The sequence below is a fragment of the Apteryx rowi genome, unplaced genomic scaffold, assembly GCF_003343035.1.
Source record: "Apteryx rowi isolate R43461 unplaced genomic scaffold, aptRow1 scaffold_327, whole genome shotgun sequence".
Taxonomy (NCBI): domain Eukaryota; kingdom Metazoa; phylum Chordata; class Aves; order Apterygiformes; family Apterygidae; genus Apteryx; species Apteryx rowi.
This window is the reverse complement of record NW_020449719.1, coordinates 527592-549486: the sequence shown is the minus strand read 5'-3', so window position 1 is coordinate 549486 and position 21895 is coordinate 527592. Positions and strand designations below refer to the sequence as shown.

Below are 21895 nucleotides of genomic sequence, written 5' to 3'. Positions count from 1 at the left end.
GTCTGGAAAAAAAAAAGTTGCAGTGTTTAAATTTCTATTTTACCATCACCTGTTTCTCCCCTATGATTTGGAATAAAATACTGATTGTGTGTAAAGAGGGGAGGGGATGGTGGTAATAGTAGTAGAGTGATGTGGTGTGTTTAAAAATAAGTGAGGCAAAATGTGTAGGCTGAGATACAGTTTTTATTAGACCTGATGCTATTATGGGACAAAACAGCTGTGGGAGCACTCAAGACCTCGTTAAAATTGAAAATGAGAAGTATCATGGTAAGGTTTGGAGGAAAGGTTTAGGGAAGCCTATGTAAAAAGCTTTTGTGTAAGGTTGTCTTTTTCTGTATTCTGTCTTTATCTTTCAGTCTTCTGTTTCTTCCCTCACCTCCAGCTATACATGCTTGTTTGTATTCTCTCTTTCATGCCAGAAATTTCTGCCTGCTTCTTTGCTTCTCAACACATCCCTGAGGCTAATCATCTTGTGATTGCATCCCAAATTCATTACGTAGTTCAGCAACTCTTCCCTGCCCTCACCCTCCCTAAGTGTTGCAAGTAGTTATACAACTTTGCAATCTGATTTATAGCCCTCCGCCACCCTTTTCACAAAATCTTCCAGCTTTTCTTTTTGCTCTTTTTGCCTTCCAGAAGGGCCAGCTCTTTTACTGTGCATATTAAGCAGAGGTGTGGACCTGACTTTTTTCCCCCCAAACTTTAGTCAAGGGCTGTGACTGTGAAACTTGTGGCTGTAGTGAGCTGACAACTTCTTTGCATCCAAAACTGAATCTGTCTCCTTCTTCCTCCCCTTTCCTAACTTCTTCTTCCACTCCCTCCCCTCAAATGTTGCTACTACATCCTTGTCGCTCTCTCCACTGCCAGTCCTATCCCCTGGCACAGCTTTCAGTCTTCAGCATGCAACCGTCACCTGTTCTAGGGACACTTCTTCTATCCAGTCCTATTGCTTTCCTGTGTTCTACAAAATGAGCAAATTTACAGTGTAAGCTAAGCCTGGTGAACATAATGACTGCCTGCAAGTGATAACACTAGAATATAAAATCCAATTATTTGTATTAAAAAGTTAATATAGAAACAGAGTGGAGATGGTGAAACTATTTTACACAGAGAGTGGACTTTGAGAGTTCTTGAAAAACGTTTTTGTCTAAATATAGCAGAACAGAAGTACTTTCTGATGGTGCACTTGAACTAGAAATCCTGAAGGCTACAATGTGAATGCATTCCGTATGTTTTACTAAATACATGAACACATCAGACCCACTGTATCTCAAGACTATAGTTTTAGTGCAGAAGTAAAGATTTATCTTGTTCCTCAAATAACAATAATGAAGGATGGAAAGTAACGATCAAGCTTTTTTTAAAGAGGGGAAGGGGGAGCCCTCATCTGTTGAAGAGCATATGCCAGGTCTATGGTCTGCTATACATCTATGGTTACCACTTAGCTGGATTCTAACTAGTTTAAGTTTATCTGCCTGTTGTGGGTAACTAAAACTAACACATTGACTGTGTGCATGCAGCATCCCTGTGTATAGTGTCCTTCAGAAATTTAAGTACTAATTGTGTGTACATGTTACAATATTAGTTGAAGCAGAGAAATGAGCCTTCTATTCCAAAGTTCCCCTTCATCCAGGGAAGCAGGCTGTTGTCACATTACACATCTTGTGGCTGATGCTAGTCCTGTGTGTTTCCAAAYGAATGCTGTTATGGTGCAACAGAATACAAATTGCACTAAGGCCCATCTCTCTGAGTTGTCAGTTAACGCAAATCAGTCTAGACTAACTCCTTAACAATAAATTTTTTCAGGAAGAAAAATATCACTGGTGCCATTGAAACACTTTAGTATCTGAAGATGAAGTTTGAGCACAAATAATAGGTTTTGTTATAAAATGTACTGACTGGTGCCAGAACTGATTCATTTTCAGAGTGGTGGATGAAATTATGGGCTGAGTCATTTTTTGCAATGACTAATTTAAGTGGTTCAATTTCCTCTTTCCTTCCCAAGAAACTCTAATTCTAAAACATTAAATCTTTCTCTTCTGTCTTCCAGAAAAAACTCTGATAGGTATTTCTTAGTGTGCAGATTACTTGAAAAATCTTTTTAGCCATAGCTGAGGGAGCCATAATGAAATGGAGTCTAGAAAAGCAAAGTCAATCTTACTGTTCAATTAACGTTTCTGACTAGATTACAGATTTGGTTTGGATTTTGCTATTAGTATGCAAACTGTGTTGAACTGGTAAAAGTTCCGAGGAAGGTAAAAGAGAAACAGGCTGTGAAATGAATTATCAGCTTACAAGTACCAGCATACATAAACCAGTCCCGCTTACTGTGGAGCCACGATTTCGATGTACTGCTGTAAAAATATGACTATTTTTGCCATAGTTCTGTCCATGCTACGTGTGAAAAAATGTACATTTCAACTAAACTTTATTTTAAAATAAGAATTTCTAAATGGAAGATTAAGTTCTGGTTTGGAGACTTGTTCATCATAAGTTATAAATTAAATTCTTCTTTCTTTATCAGAATGAGATTATTTACCACTCTTTAACTGTTGAGACTGGCTTTTAGATCTCAAATCTCAGCTGCTTAATTCTTCCTTGTGCTAAAATTTAACATCTTCTGTTCAGTGAAGACTTTCCTAATCTTTCTGCGAGAAGCTACTAGAGGTGCAGTATGTAAGCTAGTAGGAGGGCAGACAAACAAGCTGCTGGCTGGCTTCTTTCCATGGGGATTGCTGACATTCTTCAATAACTTGTTTGATGGAGAGGAGCTACCAATCTATCACCTTAATCACTTTATAGCTGTATAAAATGTCTTAATGAATACTGAGATGAGCAAAAAAAGCATGCAACTTCTGAAGTCGTAGCTCAAGAGATCACACAACTGCCTGGAAAACACTTTCAAACTGTGTATGAAAGTTTTCAGTTCAAAGAGAGAGTAGAATATTATTATTTGAATAGAATTATCTATAAACTTTTGGCGATACAATAGCATTGTTACTAGATGTCAGTTTTAATTACTTTCAAAAGAACTAATGGTTGTATTAAGTTACATGATACTGAAGTTAGGGGCTTGCTTGGATCACATAGTTTTCTTAAATTTGAAGCTCATCTTTTGGTTAACCTCTGTAGTTTTTGCAGTTTATTAAACTGCTAATTTGGGGGGATAGCTGTGATTTGGGTTGTTATCTCAGTGAGGCTTAATACCTCATGAATCTTGTGAGAACACTGAAGGTCAGACTTGAATGTGTGTCCTCTCCCAGCCCCACCATCTCCTCCAGGGCTCATCTTATTGCCATCAATATATATTGCTTCACAGTTTTTCAAAGTATAGTTTCGACAGCTTGTGATGTGCCCTTTGTTTTGAAGTACACACTTCAGAGCTAGAGGTGCCCTGGTTCCAGAGACATCAGCCAAATAGGGAAAGGTTTTACTAGAAAAGCTCTTGAAGCTCTTACTAGACTTAAAAGCAGAAATCCTCAAGAAGTAACGTGATTCCTTGACTGTGGAAGAATGTGGGATGCTGACATACTGACTCTGACCTTTTACACAATAAATGTGAGCCTTGAGGTAAGGGTGCAACTGGTTATGGAAACAATTACAGCAAGGATATGTGAGTAGTTACTGTGAGGCTTGTCAGCTTTGYGGAAGCTTAAAATCCTGTCAATTGAGCAGGTTAAACTTTGAAGCTGTAGGCTGTGAGGAACACACATTTCAAGGATTTTGGTTTCCTAGGCTTAGAAAAAATACATATCTGTCGTGTCTTTAACCACTGAATACCAAGACTGAATTCCGAAAGGAGCCAAAGGGAGGTCAGTGTGCAGTGCTCACTTGATCTTGATGAGATTTGAGTGCAGTGTTTCCCGAGACTGCTTCTGAGCTCCCAGACCAACTCTTCAACTGGCTTCTGAAGACAGAAACTAATGGAGAGCACAGGTGTTTTGGCCCCTTGTGTTCGGTCTGTGAGTCTCCCTGGGGGGAAAGTGATTGCACTGGCACCTGAGACCTGGGAACAGGCATAGGCCAGGGAGCTTCCTTGCCTGCCACAGGGGCAGTAGGACAGGGCTGACTTAAGTAGGTGCTGCGGCTGAAGCAAGAGAAGGCGAAGACGGTGGCAGCTCACCTCTTCAGCTGGYTCGTGTGTCCTGTTGTCCCTGTGGGAGCAGTAGAGCACCAGGACCTTGAGGAGCTGCTGTTAGTTACTCTCTGGAGATGCTGCTGGAGTCCCGCTCCCCGCAGCTCTCTGAATTTTATCATTTAGGTCTTTTTATTATAGCTCTTAGAATGTTAATTAATAAAATGTTTGGCTAATTGTGCTCTAAACTTTTATTAGCTTATCCTTGCAGAAATTAGGTTTCAGTAACACCTTATCTTTGGTACCGCTAATACACAAAATGTGAACTACTTTCTACAATTATAGATTAAAAAATGTGAAGAAAGGATGAACAATTTCAAATACCTCCAAAACCACTAAACTTAGTGCAAGATGAAACTTTTTGCTAACCAGTGACTTCTTTGTGGTTTAGAGTTTTTATGAGAAAGAATACCAAGAACTGAAGAGCAGCTACCTAGAAGGCTGAAAGTTTCATTGTGCCTTGCACTTGCAAGTGCAAGCACCAACATGTAGGCTTTAAGTAGTATAAGGCTAGGCAGTATTTAATCAAAGACCTGCAGTGTTTGTCAAGAGAACACTGCAGCTGAATATAGACAAAACCGTGTTTCTGTCAGCTRCTCATATTTTGCCTTAGTCTCTGTATTTACACAAGAGGAAACTTAGTATTTACTTTTTTGAAAAATACTTTATTAAAATACTAATTTCAGTAATTCATTTATGCTTAGTGAGGTCAAGTACTTAGATGAAATAGCAATAAACATACTAAATAACATTTACAGTCTTGAAGCTTGACCAGACCCTCATGGAATTACATGTAAGAAGAAATAAGCAAAAATCAAATAAATCTCTCCATACCTTTTTGCTTGTTGCTGTCTGATTTCTGTACCTATATATAAGTGCTCTAAGTTTCAAAATTTTCCCATCCTTGTTAATTCAGGAAAATAAAAGCTTTCTGCGAAACCATATTCCTCTCTTGCCCTGTCCTACCCCAACACTCTTAAAGTTACCTTGTAATTTCTTGGTACAAGTGCTATTCTTCTATCACCAGAAATACTATGATGTTCTCCTAACAGCCTTTGTTAGTGTAGTTTAGGTTTCTCTTACTAACTTCATGAGACAGGGTGATGTGTTTCAGTTCTTTTCTGTAGAACGAATTGCAGAGGGATTTATCTTATTTGTAGTTATATGAGTTTTCCAGAACAAATAATTTAGCCCAGTAACTAGAACTGACTCATGTACAATCACAGGTTGGGGTTGGAAGGCACCTCTGGAGATCATCTAGTCCAACCCCCCTGCTCAAGCAGGGTCAGCTCCAGCAGGTTGCCCAGGAGCCTGTTCAGTCAGGTTTTGAATATTTTGAATATCTGGGGTTGATTCTCTTTGCAAGAAATAACTCCCTGAAACATGGCAGATGTTTTAGCTCTGTCCAAGCCGCTATTAGGGACAGCGCTTTGGAAGCCCTCTAAACTTAAGGAGGAGATCTGGGACCTGTAGCTCTGTCATTTGCTGTTTGATAGTAACAAATATTCATTCAAATCCCGCAAAAGCCATTCTATCTTATATCTGTGTTAGTGTTGATTTGCCAAGTGGGGTTGTAACCAGAAGAAAATTAGGAACTGTTGTTTGGAGGGAAAGTGGTCACATCTGTTCTAGACATGTGGAATTTATGAACAGTAAGAAAGCAACTAAAGTTTGGTGTAAAACTAGTCACTGTGTAGGCTGTGATTAAGATGCTGAATATTGGCTTTCATCTTCACTGTCCAGTTGAAGGACTTCAGAGGAGTGCTTAGACCTTTTGCAACTATTTCATAGTTCTCTTTTACCCATTCTCTTTTCCAGATAAGCAGATCAGCATTTGGCAGGACTGTTGCTATTGCGATCATTCTCTAGCTTTGTGGTTTACACAATTTTTCTATATGCTTTCTGCTGATGTAGAGCTATTTATTCTGTCCCTTTACTTCTACATCAAATCCTCCCTGGAAGACTCTGTTTATAGTTAATGGTCAGAGCCCCTTTGTGCTTTCTTACCTTCCACTGCTCAAAGGGGCAACAAAAGTTGTTCAGTGCATAGAAAACTTCTAGACAAGGAAAATTCCCCAAACTGTTCTTAAAAATACAGGTTTTTCTCTCCCAGTTAATTTTTATTATTATTATTGTTTTCTGTTAAAATAACTCACATGAAAAATGTTGGAGTAGAATAATCTTGATGATGAAGTTTTAAAGGAAGTTAACTTGTATTTTCCCTAAAATGCATTTATGCAACTGGAAATGGTATGTTGTAGTAATAAACTGACTTTGGCAAGACCTAGCTTCCCCTGCAGTATATTCTATGTAGTTCATAGAGAAATGACTAGAAATTGAAAAAAAGCAAAGAAAGATTTTTTTTTTCACTTTAAATCAAAATGTGACCTGGTAGTCTTTTTTCCTTGTTTATCAAATATATTAAATAAAACTGTCATTTGGGGGCAAAAGTAAAAATTAGTAATTCAAAATATTAAAATAAATCATAGCTTAGTCTAAAATCTATTTTCTAGCAGTCAGATCAGAAGGAAAAAATAGATTGAATAATTGCCTAACTTTTTATATACTGTATTTTCCAGAGTGGTATAAATAAAGTGATTTTTCTTCAGGGAAGTAGCTTTTGGGTGACTGTACAAAAATCAAACATGATAGTTGTTAGAGAAGTCTTATGCATCCTTTGGAAGAGGAAATAAATATTTTTATTGGTTGCCATGAAAGCTTTCCTAACTTTTTTTTTCAGTCAGATACATTAGTGAACTCTCCAGATGTGCAGAAAGTAGAGACTCCCTGAATGTAAAAAAAAAAAGAAAAAAAAACTTTGCTTTTTGGCAGATTTACAGCTGTTGTTTGTCTTTGGACCATATTTATTTTAGGTAAGAAGCGTCTTCATTCTTTTGAACAGAACTTTGCGCAAAGCTTTTTGTTTTCTACTGYTCTGTGTGTCTGGTAGAAACTAAACTTGAAATATTGATAGGTAGATACTTACGGGAGAAACAGGATTTGAAACTGACCATGTGAGATTTAATTTCGGGAGACTTCAGGCAGAGCTAATTATAAACTGTTGCTTGGCAATGGGAGTAAACATCCCGTCAGTGTTGCCTGCTGCAGAGGGGTATTGCCTGCAAACCTCTGCCCTGGCTGAGATGACTCGTCCAGTTTCAAGTATGTTCCTCCACCCACAGTGAGTGGTCTTCACATTCCAGTTTCTCCATTCAAACCTTAAAAAGGCAATTCTTGCAGAAAGGTATGAAGAGCAAAGGCACTTGTCGCTCAGATTTTTGTCATTAAATTACTTCTCTTAGTTTTGCCTGCATAAGACATTTTGGAAAATAACTGTCAGAATGTGAGTTGAGCAGTCGAAGTCTTTTATTGTAGGTAACTAATGCTGATGGGGCAAAAACTGAATTGGAATCAAGTGTTGGTAAGCTTCAAGAGCATTTATAGAGATTCAAAGGTTTTGCTCTTTTATTTCAAGTGTTTCATTAATAACTTTCTATGTGTTGGCCTCCCTGTGTTTTCTCTAGTTTCCGTCATGGTTAGGTGTTGAATATGCTACTTCTGTTTTCAGTCCAGCCAGAAGGAGTACAAGACATTGGTGTATAAAATCCAGTTTCCCTACTGGAAGTTGGAGAAGCTGCTTTTAACTTGTTTTCTCAAGAGTTTATGCACTTGTGGCTACCAGCGTTCCCGTCCTCTAAGACAGTTGTCAAAATTCATGTGAATTCTACAGAGATTAGAGGCCTCATTAATAACAACATTTTTGCAGTTTTCATGCAAATGAGCAGGTAGGCAGAGGGAAAGACCTGAATTAGTTAGCCACTGAAGGAATGGCAGGTAAAATCCAGCTGTGGGGCGGGATCCAGCTAGCTGCTGTCTCCCACTCAGTAGGCCTGCAGCTTTAAGACTCGCTGCAGCAGTGTCTGCTGCAGTGTGGTGACACTGGGGCTTTGGGGAGAGGAGAGAATGCCTTTTGGGGGAAGAAGGAGAGTACCAATATTTTGAGACAACAAAATTCAATGCATCTGTTGCTCCAGTAACAAAGTTATGTTTGTGGTGATTCATTGTAACTCCATTTTCTTGGTGTGTTGCCACGCTTGTGACTAATGGAGGAACTGCCCTAATTCAAAGCTCATGTCAGCTTCTGCAGTGGTATGTAAATATGACTAATACYATAGCAGTAAATATCTGTGACAGCAGTAATGAGCCTCTGCAAAGGACTTCTATTTGCATAGTTACTTGGTTCTCTTGAATACATTTTAGCTCATCAGCTTTTTGAAAGCTTTTATTTGCTTTGAAATACACTAGCTCATGTAAAAGTAAAGTATTTCACCTTTTGTTTTACCTGTTGCGTCTTCCTTATCTGACACAAACTATGTGAGTTACAGTTATGCCTGTTGAAGGAGCTGATTTGGGGGGTTTTTTTGGTGGTTGTTGTTTTTGAGATTCTGGTATTTGAAAGAAAATATTATAGACACTTCTGAAGTGTTCTTGAATATACTCATGCCCCTAGAGCTAGACATACTTGCTATGTGCTAATCTGCTTTATTATCAATTATCTTTGTTTAGACTAAGAAAAGGTTCATAAGATTGGTTACGCTAGGTACTGCTTAAACCTCTAAGGAGTGTAGTGTATTCTTGGTGACTTTCTTCTTGGATGCTGCTACTACCTTTAGTCTAGTTCTGTAGCTTTGTCCCTGTTGTCTCATTGCTTATTCCCTGAAACAAAATGAATCCCTGGTTTTGAGCGCCTCTCTTTTCAGGAAAACTATTTGAACTTTGAGTTTACTTGGACCCAGCCATACTAAAAGCTGAGCAAGTACAGTCGTTGAAACAAGTGCTTTAAAGACGTGTGAAAGTTGTCATGAACAATGCAGAGACAACCAGTCTGTGCTGGGAAACAAGTTTGCAAGTGCTCCAGAATACAGGCTATTGTAATGAGTTTCATCAGTTAGACTTTCAAGATTACTGCTCCCATTACTGAGATAAAATTATATTTTTGAAAAGCTTGACATCTTACTGGTTGTGTGGAATATAGAATTGTGATTGCAAAATGTTGAATAATTCCAGACAATATAGGATGAATTTTTCTTCATTAAGTAACATTGCTTTCTTAAAGCAGGTTTTATGTGAAATTAGCAGTCAGCAGTGTCTTTCTAGGTTATTTCTGCACGAAGATTGCATGCAAAAACAATCCCTTAGAATAATAGTGTCATGAATGCTCACTCTTTTATACTGCTTTCTTCCTCTTGAGAGAAATTGTTGCAGCTGAAACCACCTGGGATTCTCAAACTATGTTTCAKGGTAGCAATGGGACATTCTTGCAATAGCCTCTTTTCTGCTCCAAGTAAAACTTATGCTGCACCAAAGCATAATATTGAATGTGTATGCTTGTTTCTTCCCTCTTCCCTTCCTTCTAGAAAGGAATATTTCTCTTGAAACATGCCTGCCAGTTCATTGATCTGGTGATGCATCTTTAACCTTACTACAGATGGTGTTAACAGATGGCRTTAACAGATGGCAATGGTCTATCCTCTGGTTGCTACTCTGGTAGCGTGTTTTCAGAAGTGTGCCTCTACAACAGGTTTTTCTGTAGCCCTTCTTAGACTAGCTGGTATCTGAGCAGATTCCGCCTTAGGCTTTCCTCCTGGGAGGAGTGTTGCCAGAAGCATGTATGTACTTGAGGAAGAAAAAAAAACAACAACAAAAAAACAAAACAGAATTGCAATCTGAGGAACAACTATATAAATACTTATTTAGATTTCCCTTCTCCTGAGTGTTTTAACCTTTTTTGCCTGTTAATATGGAAATTTCTTGGTGTAGCCTAAATGAAGAGAACTTTAACAGAGGTAACTGAGATGTGGATCTAGCAACTACCCTTTTTACTGAGGTTTTTGAGATGCTATTGCAAGACGATGTAGATTTCAGTTAAATGACTTGCAAATATTTTGCATTCTGTGAAACAAGTTTTCATGAGCTAAGCATCTAAAAGAGCCCATGGTCTCTGTCTAGAGTGAAGAAAACCCATAAAAATGACTTCTTGCTGTCTACCCAAGATCTTTAACTGATGACCTAAACTTCCTCTGCTCATGCAGCATGATAAAGCCATGATTGCTGCTGCCTGTTCCCATGCCTTCATGGGAAGCAAGTCACTGCCTGGGCCATGATACCTCATTACTTGGCTGTGAGCAAAGTAGTGTTTGATTCAAATGTTGCAGCATGGAAATCCATGCTCGGACTTTCAGATTTCAGACCGAAGACTAATTTGAAGGATATTTCAGAAAACTGCAAGGTTTCTTTGAAGAATTTTTCACTCCACTTGTCATTCCTTGCTTCCATATTAAAAAAAAAAAAAAAAAAAAGTATCTTAATTTCATTTCTTCTCTGGGGGAAAAAAAAAGCATTAGAAATGCAATTTTCTAAAAAGGAAGAGAGATTTCAATTTTGATCTCAGCTGAGATGAAACATTTTGTCATCCATGTATATGAGCATCCCTCATTCCTGGTACTAGATTCATGACTTGTCCTTGTCATGACTTGGCCTGGCATGTATGTGGCAGGAATATTCTGCTTGTGGTTCGTTTTTTCTTTTTGTTTTGTTTCTATTTCCTTCTTCAGACTTCCCATTAGTCAGTTTTGATTCTACTTCTGCAGCTACCTTCTTAGAGGAAAAGCCAGACAGATCAGGGCTTTGTGTGTATATCTTCTGAATGAAGATAGCTGTGGCTAAAATTAAATTTTGCTCTGGCTGGCTAGATATTCAACAGGTTCAAAATTCTTGCAGCCTTTCTGGGCCAGAAACAGTATATTTGGATGTCTTTTTATGGAATGACTGGTATGGACTTTCATGTCTTTTTTTTGCCCCTATGCTTCAGTGAAAATAGGAATGATGAACTATCAGAAGTATCCCAAGCAGGTGTTTTAGCTGTCCATTTAGCTTACAATCCACTGCTGCTTAGATCACTGTACTATTACTGTATTCATGCTATGAAACCAATTTGTATCATGAATATATTGAGTCACTGTGTTGCAACTGGCTTGGGTAAGCAGTGGTAGCTCTACCACTTGACCTAACATAGTAAAGGAAAATGTTATTTTTCCAAGAGCTGAAAAGGAAACTTAATCTGCCTGGAGTGGAGAACCCATGGTGGTGATAGCTGCATTTAGGTGTCTTTTAGGAAGCTGAAGAGCCTGCTCAAGATTACCAATGCTAATAACTTAACTACTGAAAAACTTTGTGAGGGGAAAAGGTAAGTATTATAAAACCATGAACATTTATTTTTAATGCCAAGATATTATATACATTATGTGATGATAAAACTTTCATACTAGCTTTTGTGCTCTGAGGCTTTTCCTCACAGCTGGATCTTGTGAGTTCTTGTGGACTGGAGCAGTGCTCCTGCTTATTTTTATTTGAGTGGAAGGAAGGCTGGGAAAGATTTTGCAGTGAAAGGCACTTAAAAAGCATATGCTAGCAGTGACAAGAATAAAGAAAGAATACGTTTTACTGACAATATGAATATATGTTCTGACCCTGTGGATGTTTTCTGTAGAGACAGTTTTTATCACTATTCCTTTTTTTCCTAAAGAGGTGGGGGGGGTTGGTCTGGAGATGTGGAGGATATCTGTCTTCAGCCCTGACTGAAAACATCATTCTAGTCCTACGTACAAAGCAGAAAACATTCTTCTAGGTAGATCAAAGACATGTTTATGACCCTAAGGAGTGTTGATTTGATATAGGAAAAAACAGCGTTCTTACTGTGGTTTTGTTTTCATTTTTGATAGGCAACTTTGATGACTTCAGCTTAGAACATGCACTCGGCAAGTATTACACTCTTGCAAATTTTGGGGAGTGTGGGGGAGAAGTAGTGGCTACCCTTTTGACTTGTTTGACTGTTTGTTTCTGAATATTGCATGACCTAGTATGACACCTTCCCTGCATGTGGTTTGTTTAAACCTCAGGGGAACAATTCAACTATTGGTATGTCAAAACGTTGACCACACAGAACTGAAATTTGTCTTGGAGAACACTCAGGAATTGCTCTTAAGGGTAAAACCTCTTGGTGTTAAATTTGTCCTTCAAGTATCTTTTTACAGTGTATTTGTACTTTTATCTCCCTAACTGACAGAACCCACAGGGAAACCTTTTGTGTCTCAGAAGCCACCATCTCATGACGGTGAGTTCTAATTGCCTGTAATGCCTCTTACTGTAAAGTCAAGTGTAATTGTACGCATGGATTTGAGAGTCTCGATTTTTCAATTTAGTGGCACATTAAATTGTGATATTTCTATAAAAGAAAGTAATTCTCTAATGGCAAAAGGATTTCTGCTTTTTGGAGTCTTCTGCTAGTGCTTTCACAAAGTACTTCATGATTTCACAAGCTTAAAGACCCTTTGCAAATACCTTCTGTTGTCTTTCAATCTGCATGTTTTGAGCTCACTCACCTTGAGCTGGGCCTGAGGATGTTCCGTGATCACCAAAAGCAACATGTAGTTTGGCGGATAATCCCTGGCAACACTCTGATGCTCTTCTATGGGCCACTGTTTAGTGAGCATGTCATAATATTCTTGGTGAAAACATGGTGAGGTGCATTTTGTGTAAAAATAGTCTAAAACTAGTTCAGTTTTCATATTACACTTACAACTGTTCTTCTTTGTAGATGGCTTTAACTTGGAAGATGCTCTTCACCCTGGTACGTATGGTTTCCTAGATAATATTCTGTGGTACTTGGTGCAATGTCTATCCATCCTCTATTAGGTAAGTGTAATAAGAGCACTGAGTTAATTAAGGYAGCAAACAGCAGATAAAAATAATTGCACTCCAGTGATGTTTGTTTACCTTCATTTCAAGGGTCTGGATCACAAAAGTGTGCATGTTTTGCATATTTCTTAGCCAAGTCCTACTTGGACTTCAATGTTTCATTGCTGTAGCTTCACTAGATGGCACTAATTCCATAAACTATTACTTATGGAAACAGTTTTTGAATCTGAAGTAATCGCTGCCTTTCCAGAAAGTAATTTTACTAGCCTGAGGAAACATTAATCTGTTTGAAATAATTTGAGGAGAGGTACTCTTTCTGATGTACTTCAGCTTAGTAGTGTGAGCAGCAACAGAAATTGTAGAAMCCCTTTGAAGTTTTGTCTCTCTTAAAGCAGTCTGTTTCCAAATGCTGAAATTCTTCAAAACAGAGTTGGCTAGTTCAGAAACAGTTGAGTCAGATGATTAAGATAAATGAAGAGAGAGAATCCTTTAGGGGATGACAAGCCTAACTTGGGTCTTGGAACTGTGCTCTGGAGGTGCCTGCCTCTTTACCTTGAATAGGCAGAGAATCTAAGGAGAGCAGATCTGACTTGTGCTAGAGCCAGGAGAAGGCAAGACCATGCAACATTAAGSAGAAATAGTATACAGAAGCAGTGGGGCACTAGATTGGTTAGTTGTTGGTAAAAATACAGATACAGAAAAACAGTGCTGCTGAATTAATTCTATACGGGCARCAAAGACTGTGACCAAACAATGTAGAGATATTGATTAAGAGCTCTTATTCTACGGCAAGCTAAATGAAATGTCATTTTGGGTACCATATTTTATAATTTTACAGAGTGTATCTTGCCTTTTTTTTTTCTTTTTTTTTAAGTGGTGGTGAAGTAGTGGTAGTAGTTTTAAAAGAGGAAACAGCCAGGCAATCAATGCCTGGTAGAAAATTTTTTAAAAGTTTAGCGCTTGAAATCAGACTTGCAAAACAAATGCTACATAAAGCTTAGTGAATCACAGAATCACAGAGTGGTTGAGGTTGGAAGGGACCTCTGGAGATCATCTAGTCCAACCCCCCTGCTCAAGCAGGGTCACCTAGAGCATGTTGCACAGGATYGCGTCCAGGCAGGTTTTGAATATCTCCAGAGAAGGAGACTCCACAACCTCTCTGGGCAACCTGTTCCAGTGCTCTGTCACCCCCACAGTGAAGAAGCTTTTTCTCATATTCAGATGGAACTTCCTGTGTTTCAGTTTGTGCCCGTTGCCTCTTGTCCTGTTGCTGGGCACCACTGAAAAGAGTCTGGTCCCATCCTCTTGACACCCTCCCTTCAGATAYTTGTACACATTAATAAGATCCCCTCTCAGGCTTCTCTTCTCCAGGCTGAAGAGGCCCAGCTCTCTCAGTCTTTCCTCCTAAGAGAGATGTTCCAGTCCCCTAATCATCTTTGTAGCCCTCTGCCGGACTCTCTCCAGTAGTGCCATGTCTCTCTTGTCCTGGGGAGCCCAGACCTGGACACAGTACTCCAGATGCGGCCTCACCAGGGCTGAGTAGAAGGGAAGGATAATCCTACTGTGTATGTTCAGGTATAATAAAACATAACAGGCTAGCATAGCAGAAACTCTGTTAATTTCATTAACTTAAAGTACAGTGTTTAACCTAAATTAACCAAACAAATACAGCATTAGCTTATGAAAGGAATGGAAAATGACGTGGGAAAGATAGATACCATTTTTTAGGTCAGATAGTCTTTCAAGGTCGCCATATGCTCTGCTTTTGATCTCTTAATACTAGAAACTTTGGTCACTTTATTCTAACTCTATTTGTCTGTAGGTGACCCCAAGCAAGATCCACCTGCACATCCTGGAGACACTGGTAAGACTGCCCTAACAAGAATTTCTGTACACTAAAAAAGTATTTGCTTGTAGTAGCCCAATTAAGCTTTCCTAATCCATTTCAAAGTTAGTGTATAGTTTGCTTTTTGTCTCTTAATATTTTTCTTTCTTTTTTTCCTCTAAATATCTTTGTTTGTAGATAACCCCAGGCAAGGTCCACCTGCACATCCTGGAGACACTGGTAAGGTTTCTAGTTTCTACTAAAAACTAGATTCTAGTTTCCTAGAATTCCTGAATGATGGCATATTTTTACTATCCCAATTAAACTTTTAATAATGACTCCTTTTTAAATGGCTGCTCTGTATGTCAGATGTTGGTTTGGATAAACAATGAGTATTGAAGAAAAAAAGATCTTGTAAATAAGCTCTGCCACAGTCTTGAAATTCCACAGCAAACCTGTTGAGTCACTTTCTTTTCACTTAAAAGCAGGATGATGGGGGGAGGAGGAAGGATGAGGCAGTGTGTGTGGGCTTGGGGCAGTGCTGTTCTTAAGCGTCTACAGTAGGACACCTGTTTATCAGATTGACTCATTTCATCCTTACAAACTGAATCCCTGCTAGTCTTACCAAAGTAGGAACTACACATGACCTGTATTCTTAAAACATCTAAATTAAAGGCAGAGCTTAAACTTAAGGGGTTATTCTTTTAGATTTTTTTAAGGCCCCAAATTAAGAAATAGATTTTTTTCCTATTTGAAAGGTAGGCTTAAGATACATGTCTTTCCCTGCCTGTTGTGCTTTAAAGGTCTTCTCTGTCTTTGCCTAACTCCTAACAAAGCAAATTCAGATGGCTGTAGTTGTGATGATGCCGTTATCCAGGAATGTGGTGGTTAGAGTCCTCTCCTGRAATGTGAATCCTGGTTTCTTGTTCCTTCTCCTGCTTGATTTGCAGCAGATACTTGAATTCAATTGTATGTCTCAGTACAGTGCTTATGCTGCCCAGCTAAAACATCCTCTAATGTGATGCTTTTAGCTTTGCTGTTTGAAACAGTATTGCTTTGCTTGAACTGAAGATTCATTTGGCAGTGGAGGGAAGGAGGAGAACTCCAGGCCCCATGAGATAGGTCCAGTGGAAATGGAGAGGAACTGGTTAAATTTCCTGCAGTAAATCAGAGGAGGGAATTAAACCTGTGTCTTCCCATTCCCAAGCAAATACTGCAGCCACTGGATTGTGGAATGTTAAACTCCTCCTCTAGCTATTATGGTGTATATGTTTGAAGTTGTGTTGTACATGTTCTGAGTTGTGATTCAGAAACCCCACTCTGGAAAAACATTCACAGCTGTAATCTTGAACAGAAATAGTCTTTTCCTGTCCATGTCCTTTCTCTGCTTTAACAGGAGAGTGAGACTTGGGCCATTCCAGTAGTAGCCTACAAAGGTTCATGCTTGTTAAGCCCATGGCTAGTGCAGTAAAGCCTGCTCTCAGACACTGGTCTCTCTCAGTTGTTCAAGAAGCCCAAAGTCAGCAATGCTGCTAAAACTGAAGTATTGTAGTCCTGAGCTGAAGAGACTTGGAGATTGGGGAGACTTTGAAAGTTGAATGTGCCCTGACTATCACGCTGAGCCTAAAGCACTCACAGATTCAGCTGAATGATTTAGAGAAAACTTCCATGTCATTATGTGTACTGAAATGTCTTTTCACTGAAGTTAGAACACATAAAGCAATATTATTTTTATTTCTGTAGGCAGCATTGATGATTCAGATCTATACGATGGCAATTTACCAAGAGGACGAGATGGTGGTGGCAGCGATGGTAATGGTGGTGCTTCATATTGATCCCATGACTATCTGACCTTTTCATAAAAGCTTGATTGTAAACTGGTTAACATGGTCTAACTTGTAACATCTTTGCTTCTTTATCTGAAACATGAGAACATAGTTTGCAGTTCAAAAGAACGTGTTTTCTGTCTTTGCCAAAAAACCCGGATGACTAAGAAGTAAAACCGATCTTGGAACCTTCAATGATTTTTACTGCTATGCCAAGAAAGATGGGTTTTAAATTTGAGATATGAAAGTGGTATTTATTTCAAAATTCTCCATAAAAACAGCTTTGTAAAGCATCCAGATGTTCTTTTCAGATCTTCTGCAATGTATTCTCTGTTTCTGTTAGTTATTGTGGTTAGGAAGCCTAGGATGGGCCTCAGTGTGTTCTTAAAGATTCACCTGTCTCACAAGAAGGATTGRTCCTTAGACTTCCATGTGATGTAGGGTGTGCCTACAGGTAAGAAATACAAAACCATGTTAGAGCTTACCAACCTCATTCTGAATAAGCTGCCATGTCTCAATATTATGGTGCAGCACAGTACAGGCATGGTCTTTGGGACCAAGCTGCTGATTTAGCCTTGTTAGTATGTGTTTACTCAGTCAGTTAGCCCTGTGTGCATTACTGCAGTTTTAGTATTTCTGGATCAGAGTTAGCTTGAAGTGTCTTGATCTGGTGTTGAATTGTGTTGCTAGTTACTGACTTGTTCAGAGGTATTTGTCCTGGATAAAGATTACTGATGCCAATTTTTTGGGAAGCTTTCACCTTTCCAGGTTCTTTTGGAACAGAAACTTGAAAATTAGCAAGAGTAGGTAGCATCTGCTGAGCTCTGTGTGGTGTTTTGATCTGCACAGGTTGCTGATTCAGACAGAGTAGTGAAAATTACATAGTGACAAATAAAGGATAGTATTTACAGAACTTTTGTCTTGTTTGCTAGGAGAATTGCAAAGGTGGTTAGTAAATAGGGCTGGGATTTTAGGAAAAGATAATTGATTCCATGGGTAATACAGCCAAATGCTGCCCTGGAATTACATGCTGTTCCTCTCCACTGAATATTTTTCTATGGTGGTGGGCAACTTGACTAAATCAGATTTCACAGGTGTGCTGCCCTCATTTTGTAGGAGTGCTGGGCACTTAAGGCTGAAATTGGCATTGGTATGAGCTATGCTTTGAAAAGAGAAAATTTGAGTGCCRGAGAGCTTAGCATTATATGAATATAATTATATCCGTTATATAAATTTTTAATAAATTTGCATTAGCAAATGGCTTGTTGTTTTGCATGATCCATTGACAAGAAGTCGTGAAACCACTGTTCTTTAGAAATGTAGAAACTAAACCTTTTGTTTATTTTGCAGGACGAAAGGACTCAAATCCAAATAATGGTGCAGAATCTGAGGGTAAATGCATGGATTTCTATTTATGGTGTCTACATGTCTTAAAGATACTAAAACATCTGAAGCTTGTTTTTTGAACAAAAATTTGAAATGGCTTATCTGCATTGTTAATATTCTAATAGGATGCTTATTGCTGGCAGTGTGTTTCAGCTTTTAAACTTTTATGGAATCTAGAATTCTTGCCTTCAGGCTCTGCTTTCAGAATTCTTTGTGGCAGATGATTCATGTCTGATAACGTGAGGTGATGATAACATTTCAGAGATGCTGGTGCAATGATTGCATGCAGCATGCTACAAGTTAGATTTGGCTATAAAAGGGTAACTTTTTCTTAATCATTAGTGGAACTTATACCAAACCAAAAAGAAAATGTTCAAGCTATTTAACAATAAACATTGCTAAGAAATGAATGATTGTAAATTTAGAGGATTTACTTTTCATTATTCTTAAAGATAGAAAAAAGTTGATCACTGCAATTACTTCATGTTTTTTACTTTTTAGAAGTGTTCAGAGGCTTTACTTTGAGACTATTCAAGTCTGACATCACTTTCAGTTCTAGAAAATGTATACAAAGCTCTTCTTTTCAGCTTCTCAGGGAGCAGTAGCTGGAATTATAAGTGCTGTGGTTGCTACTGTAATTGGAGCAGTATCTAGCTTCATTGCTTACCAGAAGAAGAAACTCTGTTTCAAACAAAGTGGTAAGATTTCTAAATTATTTCTTTCTACCTTTTGTAGAGCTCTTCTCTCTTTTTTTGTATTTTATATGGGACCTAAAAATTGATTTTATACGTCAGGTAGTTTTAATAGCTTAGTGAATTGGTGTTCACAGGGAATAACCTCTTTTACTAGTCCCCTAAGAAAGGGTGACTGAAGAATGCCTGGCCCAAAATTTAGACTTTCAGAAACAGACTGACTTAAGTCTCTGTGTTCTTTAAAATAAAACCATCTCCTGCTGGAGAGTGAGCAGGAGARACTGCAGGAGAACTTTTCTTTTTGAAAATTGAGTGGAGGTTGGGGTTTAGAGACTATCTTCCTGGAAAATACTATGTCATTTCTATTTTTTAAATCTTGCCTTTGTGTCTTCTAAAACCGCTTGCCTGCATATTGGCTTATGACACCTACCCAGATGTTCATCTCAAAATGATCTTTTTTCTGCAGCGGTCTATTGCTTGCTGTCTACTTTCTTTTCACCTAAATAAGATGTAATTTAGATCAGAGAACTTGGGGAGTACTGTGGCTGATAGGTGGGACATAAGCTTTGTTTATGTCTTTTCCAGTCCTCCTGACTGGTTGGTGAAGGGAGAGGATAGAGCAGCAATCCAGACAGACACTGATATTTGTGAGTTCTGGGTGTCTGGAAACTGAGTGCTGTCTACCATGCTCAACAACTTTGAAGTGAAGAGAATCTGAATATTAAATGCCTGTTTGTTTCTCAGCAGATCAAGAGAATGTGAATATGGAAAGCCATCGTGGAGCACAATCTGAGCCACCCGGTAAGAGAATAATGTAGATAGAAGAGCAAGTTTTTTGGTGGTGATCCTACTAAATGCACTTTATTGACATTAAACTTAGTGGAGAAAATGCACTGTATCTTTTTGTTAACCAAATGTTTGTAACTACCATGACAACTAACTTTGAACTGAATCAAGATTTCAGTTCTGATTATGTGGCCATTTTTCTGTAATTTTTCTTCTTTGAACTCATTGGTTTATTGTCTTAAGGGGTCCCTGAAATACAGGAGCTTAGAGTAAAGAGGAATTGACTTTTCTTYGTAAAAGTATTATTAAAGACAATTACAAGAACACAAAACTGTTCCTTTAGTGTGATACATAACTGCAGTTAGATGACAGGTGTTTTATTAGTGTATGCTGAGTCTGATAGGAATCTGATATCGTTTGGTCATAAACCCATATAGAAGAAAAGGTTAACAGTGCTTGAACAGAGATAAAACTTACTGAAGGCAAGGAAGACTGAACTTACTAGCATGTTTTTCTAACATGTTCTCTGTTGTAAACAGAGAATCCTTTTTTGAAAGAATCATCAAATAACATCTTTCTACAATTGTGACAGCAGAAGAAAGCTGTTCTAAAACAACAAAAAACCTAACAACCTCATTCTTCCTAATTTAGAACGGATATGACTGTCTAGGGTACTTAGCTGACGGAACAGCTGATTGAACTACAGGAAAGTCATAGATACATTTGGAGAATTTTTGAAACAAAATAAGTAAAAACTGCTTTCTAGACCTTGTGACTGGTCAACAAAGGAAGAAGCAAAACAGCCTCCTGCTGAAGTTTTCTGACYGTCTTTGAAATATTGGCTATTAAGATCTCACATCAGTATAAATCTGCAATATATTCTTCTGTGGGCTTAATATAAAACTAGCAGAACTAGTTCTGTTTTTTATAATTTAACTAAAAAAGTATGCCTTATTTCTTTTGGGTATTTGTCTTTTACTAAAGGCTTCCAGCTGGCTCACGATCCTATTACACACATTTTTCTTTTAAACTCTTAAATATATGAAACTGTCAAGAAGAAACCATTTTCTTGTCACAGGCTGTTGAAAATCAGGATTGGAGATAGGCATGTTATCCTCAATTCAGCCATGTGATAGTGAAGGAAGCGCTATTGTTCAAAGACCTTTACCAAAGGCAGATAACACATGAGCTGCAGTCAGGGCATGCTAAAATTTTTGGCTGTGAGTTTCATCAGAACTCCTGATCACATGATGCAGACTTAATTTTAATTGATAAAGTCAAACCTGGAATGTTATCGTAAATGATTATTCCTCCCTACATATTGACATCAAAGTGTTGCATTCCAAATTTCATATCTGTACTATATTTTTCAGGCAGACATGAGCATGTTTTGAGCCAAGAAACTGGGTGGAAACTATGGTCAGCACGGTACTGCTCCTGATCTAAGTTCTGGGAGTCAGGCATCTGAGCTCTGCCTTTGTAGTAGTAATGTAGCTACATAGCTTCTGTTTTGAAGCAGTCTTGCATTAGCCCTGGTCAGATGGCATGGCAGAACAAGTTTGTGTTTATTTTTAAAATTGTATGTAGACTTTTCTTGGACTTCCTGAAAGTTTGGATAACCTAGGCTAGGATATTCTTTCAGTAACACGCTATTTCCATCAGATATGCAGACTGTATGCCATTTAATTTCTGCTTTCGCAAAAATGCAAAGGCATCTCTGAAACTGCATGTTGGGTTATACAAACTGCAAGTGTAGATAGCTAGATAGATCTGGTAGGATGTGGTTATTTGAACAAGAATTCTGGGATGTAATAGCCCTTGTTATGCAAGACACTTGCTAAACAGAATCAAGCCTCTGCCTACCTGAATTTATCCCACAGTTCCAAATACTGGTCTTCTGTCCAAATATACTGTATTGAGTGAGTTCTTACAATATATACTAACATAATATACTAATCTTGAGGTCTTTTCACTCTTTAGTACAGCGCACGCTTCTGGAGAACTAAATCAAGGAAAACGTGATGAAGAAGAGACCATTAAAACTGGATAGAGAGCCTGCTTTCTGCCTGAAAAAAAAAGAAAACCAAAAAGTATAATGTAAACAACAGAGTCTGAAGATGAATGAGAAAATAGTCCTTGTTTGAAGCATCTTTGGGAGTGTGACTTAAAAGACCTGAGTACTTCTGTATGGTTAGCCCTGTGAAGCAGTGTTGCACACCAATATTTGGCCTTAATGACCGGAGTGTAGAAATATGTTGTGCCTTTACATTCTTTGCTTTACTCCTATGACAAATGGGTGTGTCTCAAGTGCATTCAGTATGTTTAACTTTTCCTCACCTCTCCAAAAACAATAAGCAATTAAGGTTTTGTTATGCCGTTGCTTTTAGGCAGTGCAAGCATTTTTTTTAATATCCTGTATGAAATGAATGTACCAAGAAGACTTTCTTATGTCTTCACTTAAAAGTGAAGAGCTTTCTTTAAAAAAAAA

General features: G+C 38.3%; 1 protein-coding gene across 5 annotated transcripts in view; it reads left to right on the top strand.

The window, feature by feature from the left end:
- CD99 (CD99 molecule (Xg blood group)) overlaps positions 1-21895 on the top strand; it is a 31970-nt gene extending 10075 nt beyond the window's left edge. Inside the window, exons 2-12 of one of the 5 annotated variants that reach the window (XR_003254472.1) lie at positions 11917-11952; positions 12261-12308; positions 12792-12824; positions 14715-14756; positions 14916-14957; positions 16461-16529; positions 17894-17935; positions 18517-18627; positions 19207-19268; positions 19369-19422; positions 21388-21895. Coding sequence is in view for 3 of the 5 variants with exons in the window: in XM_026071517.1 (XP_025927302.1) it covers positions 11917-11952; positions 12261-12308; positions 12792-12824; positions 14715-14756; positions 14916-14957; positions 16461-16529; positions 17894-17935; positions 18517-18627; positions 19366-19422; positions 21388-21413 (506 nt within the window). In the remaining 2 variants the exon portion in view is untranslated. Of the gene's footprint in view, positions 1-11916; positions 11953-12260; positions 12309-12791; positions 12825-14714; positions 14757-14915; positions 14958-16460; positions 16530-17893; positions 17936-18516; positions 18628-19206; positions 19269-19365; positions 19423-21387 lie in introns of all 5 variants that reach the window. The other 4 variants (XR_003254473.1, XM_026071518.1, XM_026071517.1 and 1 more) reach the window with 4 other exon arrangements.